The following is an 8,572-nucleotide window of genomic DNA, read 5'->3' as shown; positions in this document are numbered from 1 at the left end:
CGCGGGCCTCTGCAGTTCCAGCACACGCCTGCAGGAGGGGCCGCAACCGCAGCTGGGGGCAAGGGGACCGCCCAGCAGGGGGCGCCGGGGGACCGGATCCCTGCGGCGGAGCCGAGTCTCAGCAGAGGGGGCGGGGGCGTCCCGGCAGAGCCAGAGGCAGAGGAGGGTCCAGATTCTCCCTGACTAGGGCGGGCGACTGTGGCTTTCAGAGGTCACCTTGGCTGAAAAGTGCCCCCCCCCCAGTCCCTTCTCACGGTCCGGTTTCTCCCCGAATGCTTTCCCTTCCCCGGGCGCGCCAGGGCTTGGAGACCGAGAAGTCCTCCACTCTCGAGGTGCAACCCCCCGCTCCGAGACCGGTCCCGGGCCTTAGGTGTTTGTCTCTGTGCTGGTGGTGCGAGCATTGCTTGGGGTGGGAGAAGCAGGTGGAATGGGGAGGGGAGCGTGAGCGCGCCCCGCACCCCCCGCCCGGCCGCGCGCCGCGGGATCCCGCCGTGCAGCTGGAGAGCGCGAGGCGCGGCGCACCCCCCTCCGCTCCCCGCCACCCCGGGCGGCCCTTTGTACGTTCCGGCCACACGCGGGTGCCCGCGCCGCGCGCGCTCCCGCCCGCAGTGACACACCCGCGCCGGCCCGCGCGCGCGCCCACACACACACACACACATACACACTCTCGCTCTCGCACACTCGGTGACACGCCCGCGCGCGCGCGCGCACCCACACGCCCGGCCGCCGGCGCCCTCCCAGCTGGTCCACCCCGGCGGGGCCCGCGCCCCCGGCCCGCCCGCCTGGCACCGCGCCCCGGGGCTGGGGCCGAGCGAGGAGCCCGCGAGGCGGCGAGAGGGCGAGCGCCAGGCAGGCCGGCCCGGGGCCCCCGCCCCCCGCGCCCCCGCCCGATGGGGAACGCTCCGTCCCAAGGCATGTCCCTGTCTCTCTCCTCCCTAATGTGCCTCCATGCTTAAGTGGAAGGTATTTCTGTTTTCTTTGTGTGTTTTCCCCTCGGCCGGGGGCGGGGGCGGCGGCCGGGCCGGGGAGGCGGCGGCCGGTGGGGCGAGGGATGCTCGGGGCTCAGGTGTTGGGGGGGTAGGGGACGGCGGCGTGCGGGCTTGGGAGAAGGACCCGGGCGACAGGAGTCCTGGGACCAGAGGGGGTCAGGGATTGGCAAGGCTGGAGACCTAGCGGGGAGGGCCTCGTGATGCCCGGGGGAGGGGGCCCGAAGGGTGAAAATTTAAAGGGGTACGTGTGGAGGGAGGAGGGGTGGGGAGAAGAGGAAGGGAGATGGATGGTGAGGGGAGTGGGGGAGGGGAGTGGTCCATTCGTGGTGGAGGAAGAGAAGGATGCGGGGGGGGGGGGCGGTGGCGGGGAGGCGAGGGGAGTGGAGAAGCAGGGGGGGGCCTCAAAGGCCTCTGTTTCCCTCAGGTCCCAGAATGGGGCGAACACACTTGGCCGGTGGTGGTAGGCGCTTTGCGCCAGCCCCCCAGGGAAGGAAGGGGGTGAGTGCATTCTGGGGTTGGCTGTGTTGCCGGGATACGAGTCTGTATTCCCCCTCCCCGCCCCCCTCACCTCGAGGCCCTAGCCCTGGAGACCTCAGAGCCTAGGCAGCAGTTGCAGAAACTGGGGACCAGCTCCCCGCTCAGCTGGCGGGTAGGGAGGGGCCATAAGAAGGAGGGGCTGGGGGAGGGGCTATTTGATCTTAAGCCCTCCCCCTGCGGAGGCCAGAGGGCAGGGGAGGGCGCCCCCAACTGGGGAGAGCATACAGGATGAGTGAGGAGGTAGGGACCGCCCGAGGCTGAGGGGCAGAGGGCGGGGCTGGGGAGGGGACGCGCCATAGCCCCCCCTCCCCTCCTACGCACCCCCCTGCTACGTCAGAAGCTCCGGGGCCAGCTCCGAGTCCTGTCGGTGGGGGCAGCAGGATGCTGGTGGAAGCAGAGGGGGCCGGCCGGGTGCCTCCGCAGCTCGGCTGGCAGGGCCCGGCGGGGCGTGTGCGGCGACCGGTGCTAGCCCCCCCGCCCCACCCCTCCTCATGCAGCCCTGGCAGTGCCTCCGGCGCTTTGCCCTGGCCTGGTGGGAGAGGACAGCCGAGGGCAGCGCCCGATCTCCTAGGGAGGAGGCTGGACCGAGGGACCCCGGGGGCCGAGGGGAGCCAGGTGAGCAGGACAAGGATTGTGCAAGGAGGAGATCCCGGACTGTTTTTCCCTCTCTCCAAATACTATGGAAGCAGGAGGTCCTGCAGCCCCCAACTTTAAAGGAAGTGCCCCCCCCCCGCCCCCCCCCGCGGTGGCGGTGGTGGAGGGCTCCTGGATGAAGCCTTCTCGGAGATGTCAGAGCTACTGTTATCTGGGGGGAAGGGGTAACAGATAAGGACTGGGAGTGGGGGACAGCTGACCAGACTTGGGACTTGTAGGTCTGAATGTTCCTTGGTGTGGGGTTTGAGCACTTTGTGGGGGGAGGGGGGAGGGCCGGGGTAGGATACCTTCTTCCCTGACCCTGGATATCTTTGGCTGGGTGACCTTGAGGCAACTGCTTTGCTGTCTAACTTCATGCCTCAGTTTCTCTCATTCGCTTTCCTATCCTTCTGGCTGGTTTTAAAGAATTGATGATGCATTTGATGGAGACTGTCACTATGAAAATATGAAGCTCTGTCATTATTGGTGGCAGCTGTCGTGGTGGTTTCTCTGGCATGGCTGTGTGTGTATGTATGTGGGGGACAGTTTGAGTTTATGCATGAGGGCTTTTGCTGGTTCTCGTTGGTGTTGGGGCCACTGCGAGGAAGTGTCAGGGCCTGGCATCCAGGCAGGAAGGAGGGCTCCAGGTGAGCTAAGAGTTGTTGGGGCAGAGACTTTTCTGGTGGCCTGGTGTAAAAGCAGGGCTTGGGGGTGAGGGCTCGGGGTGTAAGGGAAGGGGGCTGCAAGAATAAGATCCCCCCCTCCACCCAGACTGCCTGGCACCCAGGCACCATTGGCAGCGAGTGCAAAGGCTTTGCCCTGGCTTCTTGCCACCGTGCCTTGGGGACAAGAGGGTCTTTGTCCAGTGCCCCCCCCACCGCCGCCCTGTCCCTTCCGCCCTTACCATGATGGCTGATTCTCTATGATGACCCTCAGGGCTGGGATGGAGATGTGGATCTGGGGAGCTGGAAGAAGCAACTGTGGTCCTCAGGCAGTGCTGAATGGAGAAGGGGAACTCTCCTAGGGGAAGGATCCCTGGGAATAGAGCCATCAGGAGGCCTGCCCTCACCCCAGGCCTTCTACTTGCCTCCTTGTCTAATGGTGGGGGGTGGTGTCTGGGGTCTTTGTGGTCTGATTCCTGCTGAGCTCCAGGTTTCTTAAAGATGTACAGGGTACAGCTTTGGGTGCTGGGATGCAGAGCCTCAGACGCTCTCTCTTTCTCTCTCTCTCTCTGGCCAGGGACCCACCCTGGAAAAAAGGTTTAATTAGAACCATTGATTCCTTCTTTGGCTGCGGGCATCGATCTCAACGGTGTGGTCAGAGCTGGGGGGCAGGGGTGGCATGGCTATTGTCTGCCCAGTGCCAACCTTGGCTTTCTTTGGCAAAACCCAAGCTTAGGAGGGAGGAGGCTGGGCTCTTTGAAGTACCAGGTCTGCTTGAGCCCCACCCCCACTCCAGGTCAGGTCTTGGGGAAAGAAGAGAGCTTCTGTTGAGGATCTGGATGGAGGGAGGTCATGCTGATTGGTGGGCCTGGGGCTCTGGAATGGAGAGGAAGCTGTGGTTGGGTGGGGTCCTGTGAAGGGGAGTCAGGAGGCAGCAGAGGGGTGCCTGTGGGGCAGGCAGAGAGTTCAGGGGAAAGACCTAGGGCTTGCCATAAAAGCTTCTCTTTCGAGGAATCCCAAGCACTTATCTCCTCTAGCACTGGCAAGGAGATCCAATTTCTTCCTTTGCTTGTGTCCTCGAGGCCCAGAGAGGGACAGAGACTACCTCCGAGGCCCAGCAGGCCTGGGTGTGGCCTTGGAACCTGGCTGCCTGATGGAGGGGCCCCTGCCTAGGCACAGAGGGCTGAATGAAAGTGAGGCTCCTGGCAGCCTCGATTCTGGTCTCTGGGCTTGGGAGGTGGGGGACAGCTTGTGCCCCCCATGCCCCGACTGCCTGTCGTGGGTGGGCTGGTGCAGGTGCAGGCTTCAATGAGCCACTCAGATGCTCTTTGAAGAATCCCTTGTTGGCTTCCTAGGGCCCATTCGAGCAAAGATAATAAAAATCTGGCCGTCAGCGGGTTTGAGGGCTGCACTTGCTTCCCCTTCTTTCATTCCCAGCTCTGAAAAGCAGAGATGAAGGCTTTGGATTTGGCTGCTGCCCCAAGGGAGAGAGAGAGAGGCAGGCAGGCAGAGGAGGAGGGGCTGATTTCCTGGCAGCCCCCGGAAATGCTGGGGAGGTGGGCAGAGGGCAGGGGCTTGGGCCCCAACTCCTGCCAGACAGTCTTGAGGCCTCGATGGGGCTCCTATGCCTGATACCCGGGCTCTAGCTTTGTCCTTTGGTGCCAGCGGCCAGGAACCCCCCCTCTCTCTGCTCCGCTGCTCCCACCTGCCCCCCACCCCTGCCCCTCAGCTCCCCTACTTCTTCCCCCTGGCTTACCCTCTCTCAGCCTCTCAGTTTCTGCTCTGCACTTGATTCTCTCTCTCTCTTTCTCCTTCTCTCTCTCTCTCCACCTTGTCTCTTCTTTTCTCACAGTCTGCCCCCCTCCCATCTGCCTGTCTTCCTCCCCCCCAGCATTAGTCCCGCTTTCTAGGACTGTCTGGAAGGTTGAGAAGCCAAGTTGGGGGGTGGAGGGCAGCCGCAGCCACAGAAGAGACAGGTCTGGGTTGACTATTACGGTCTGTCAGGTACCATAGTCATCAGAGTCCCAGCGGAAGGGGGCTGCTGAGCACTTGGAGATGTGTGTGTGTAGCGAGGGCGCCATCCCCCTCCCCGCACCACAGCGGGCACCTTGCCCTGACATTGGGCTTCTGACACTCCACTTCTCCTGCCGCCTTCTGCTGCTTGGCTGCTGGAAACCAGCGCCTCTGGCCTCGGCCCCTCCACCCCTCTGACCCACAGACCCAGGCATCGCTGCCGCCTTCACATCCAGCAAACTGGTTCCAGGCTCAGAGGTGGAGAGGGAGGGGTCCGAGAAGCCTTGGGCCCTCTCCCTGCCCGTCTCCCCTGGTATCTTGGTAGGCCTTCCTCGAGCCCCATCCAGGCCCCATGCCCCCTTTGCCATCTTGTCAACCTCCCATATAAAAGACAGGACCATTATGGAAAGAGCACTAGACTCTGAGTAAAGAGACCTCTTTCCAATTCTTCCTCAGCACCCAAATGTCCGAGTGACCTTGAGCAAGTCCCTGCCTGCTGCGGGCCTCTTTCCTCACCTGTGAAATGAGGGGGCGTGGGCTGGATCATCTCCAAGGTCTCTTCTGACATTCCGTGGATGTTGTGTCTCTCTTCTGGGTGATTTGCATATGCTTTGCATATATTAATGGTGCCTGCTTGAAGGGGGAAGGTGCCACCCACAAGGACCAGAGTCCCACCCACCATTCCGACTTCCCTTGCCCATTGGCCCATGCTTTCACTGCTAGCATCTCCTAGTGGGGGTGGAAGCCGAGGCCTGAATGTTTCCTGGGGAGATGGTCTGGCCCCTGGCTTCCAGACACGCCTGAGGCAGGCTGGGGGGTAGCGCCAATGGAGGGGATCCCTACCCTCATCACCCCTACTGCGAAAGGCCCAAACAGGGAAGCCAAGTACTGTGTGAATTTACTAAAGTTGCCTGTGGCTTCCATGGGATGTGTGAAACCCCATGGAAGCTGGCGTGGGGGTCTTCCTCCTCCATTCCCAGGGCTGGAGCACCCTCTTGATGCCAAGGAGCTTAATTAAGTGTAAGAGTCCCTCCTCTGGTGTCAGCTCCCCGCCACAGCCCAGGGCAGGTCACACTGTCTTGTAGCCCTGCCCGCTTCTGCTCAGGCCCCTGGGCTCTGGGTGTTTGTGGGTTGCAACTCGGACCTGAGAGCTGGTCACAGTGAGGACTAGCTCATTGCATCTCTGGGGCCTGTCTAGTTACCACACAGAAGGTGAAGCCCCATCCGTGCTCCCTACGAGGGTCACAGATATCATCAGCAAGAGAGAATCTGCTGCCCCTGGTTCTGTCCTCAGAACCCTATCTCCTGGGGACTACCCCCAGAGCCTCCTTGCCTGCCTCCTGGCCTGTGCTCTGTCTGGTATGGCCAGTGTCATGGATCCCAGCCCCCAGTCCTGCCTCTGTTGCTTTCACCCCTATAATGCCCATCACCTGGGGCAAAGCTGGGGTAAAGGTTGGCAGCCTGGAGTAGATAATTTGGGGCCACTGTGTAGTGGTGAGATTATCTGAAGACAGAAGCAAAGATGGCCTCCACTGCCAAGGAAGACTGGGCCAGAGGAAATGGAGCAAGAGGGATCAAGGTTAGATTTAGTCTTAGAGAATCCCCAGGGGGCAGATTCATTTTTGACCATGGGATTGCCTCGAAGATTAAATGTAATCATAGATGAAAATGTCCAGCACGTCACTTGATACATATTAAACACTCAATAAATGGTGTGGCGAAGAGAACAAATGTCTCTGAAACCAGAAGAGACCCTTCCCTAACCTTGAGACTTAGGATTTTGCAGGGGATGAGGAGTTGGAGGGACAGTTCCCAGAAGAGCTGTTTCTCCCACACTCAGGCTGCTGCTCCCCCAGCGCACTCCTCATACCTCACGCACGCACTCGGCTCAGGGCCCAGCCACCCGGGGACACCCTGCCCTCATCCGCTCTATTGCGGGCGGGCAGACAGAAGGCTTTGGGGGTGAGAAAGTATTCTTCTCCCCTTCCCCCTATCTTTGCCCAGGACAGCTTGAAAGGAAACAGGCCCACGCTGCAGTAGGAGGAATAGAGGTTAGATGGGAAAGAAAACCTCCCAGCGTGTGAAGGGAGGGGGAACACTCCAAGGTAGGGAGCTCTGGCGTTGTCTTAGACCTCGTGATAGGTGTGTGTGAGCATGAGGAGGCTGGTGTTGTACCTAAGGGCAGGGGACTGGTTGGCATGACCTTCGAGATGACCTCTGGGCCATCCTGAGGAGCTTGATAGGTCCAGTTTAACCCCTTGTGGCTGTTGTGGTTGGCAGGGTACAGGGGTCCATGATGGAGAGGGGCCCAGCCCTGCTGGGGAGAAGTGGACTGGGTAGTCACTCTTTGATCCCCCAGCACAGAGAGGTGGAGTGCAGTGGAAAGAGCAAGCATTGGACTGGGATCAGGTTGCCTGCCTTCCCTACTGCTGTGTGACCTTGGGCAAGTCACTTGCCTGCTCTGGTCTTCATGTCCTTGATAGGAGAAGAGAGGGTGGCACCAGAGAACCTGTAAGGTCTCTTCCAGCTGTCTCAAGTTCTACCTTGTTCCCCTCCCCTGAGATAATACATGCCTCACCACAGAGAGGGTGGGAAGGATATTTCCAAGCTCTGGTTGAACCGGGAAAAATGGAGATTTGGCCCAAGAGAATATTGGCACATGCGTGCAAGGGCAGGCAGGCACGCATGCACGCACACACACACATCTTACAAACACAAACAGTCCCTTGTGCTCCAAAGGCACATTTTGCCCAAATCTACCCCCTCAGCCCAGAGGATGGATAAGCGGGTGGCTACAGGCTTCAGCTGTCTGAATCAGAGGAGGCTCACTGTTCTCCCTTCCCTGCAGAACTGGCTTTGCTACGTTCCATTCCAGTCAGGGGCTAGAATCCAGTCCGCATCTTCCTCCTCGGAGGCACTGCCCGCGGGTGGCTCCTCTTCCCCCACAACCTTTTTCTGGTTCCTGGTAGCCTCCACCACCTGGCCCAGTTGCCTGCATGTCCCGGCGTGGAGTTCTGTAAGACTGGGAGGGAACTGGGTTTTACCAGCCCGCCTTCCTCACCGCCGCCAACGTCCCCATCCCCGCACACCGGCTGCTTTTCCACCCCAGCCACAGAGCCTGCTGGAGACCCCAGACCCAGGGGTCCACAGGGAGGCCTCAAGACCCAGAGACCCCACCGAGAAGCCCAAACCCAGAGACCGCTATGGAGAGGCCTAGCTAGAGATATTTGTGCAGAGCAGAGGAGGTGGTTGTGGGAGGGTACCCTGCCGGCTGCCCACACCCCCAGGGCGAGTGATAATTGCAGACACAGCGGGCATCTGTGGCCTCACTCTAGGCCCCAGCATCTGCCTCATTGGGGAAGAATTAACGATTCCATCTCCTTGGGAAGGCATTCCACGGCTCACTGAAGCCCTTTCAGAGAAGGACTCGGTCCTTCTCCGCCCCCACCCGGTGGCTGGGCAGGCCTGCTGAGCCCCCTTTCTTGTCCCAACCTCTTTCCAAGTGAGAAAGTGAGGGCTGGTAGGATGACATAGATTGTCACATCGCTGGCCCTGACCTTTAAGGCTCTCCCTAGCCTGAGTGCTGGGGGATTTCTGGAAGTTAGAAGGAAAAGGGGGCTGTGAGTGGCTTCCTGATGCTCTTCCATGGAGGAGGTGAGAGAGCAGGAAAGGAGCCCCCCCCCCCACCAGGGGGCAGGATGGCACTTAAAGATGAAGCTCGGGAGGTCCTAGTCCAGC

General features: G+C 60.8%; 1 protein-coding gene across 6 annotated transcripts in view; it reads left to right on the top strand.

Annotated features, from left to right (window-relative positions):
• The first annotated feature begins 947 nt into the window (after window positions 1-947).
• SRCIN1 (SRC kinase signaling inhibitor 1) overlaps window positions 948-8,572 on the top strand; it is a 68,149-nt gene continuing 60,524 nt past the window's right edge. For 2 of the 6 annotated variants that reach the window (XM_077852997.1, XM_077852996.1), the window contains exon 1: window positions 1,877-2,141. In XM_077852997.1, coding sequence (XP_077709123.1) covers window positions 2,018-2,141 — 124 coding nt within the window. In that variant the 5' untranslated portion in view covers window positions 1,877-2,017. Of the gene's footprint in view, window positions 964-1,540; window positions 1,639-1,876; window positions 2,142-8,572 lie in introns of those variants that run through there. The other 4 variants (XM_077852991.1, XM_077852992.1, XM_077852989.1 and 1 more) reach the window with 4 other exon arrangements.

Source organism: Canis aureus, chromosome 16, assembly GCF_053574225.1.
Source record: "Canis aureus isolate CA01 chromosome 16, VMU_Caureus_v.1.0, whole genome shotgun sequence".
Lineage (NCBI taxonomy): Eukaryota > Metazoa > Chordata > Mammalia > Carnivora > Canidae > Canis > Canis aureus.
The sequence above is the reverse complement of the archived record's forward strand: the minus strand, read 5'-3'. Positions and strand labels throughout refer to the sequence as shown.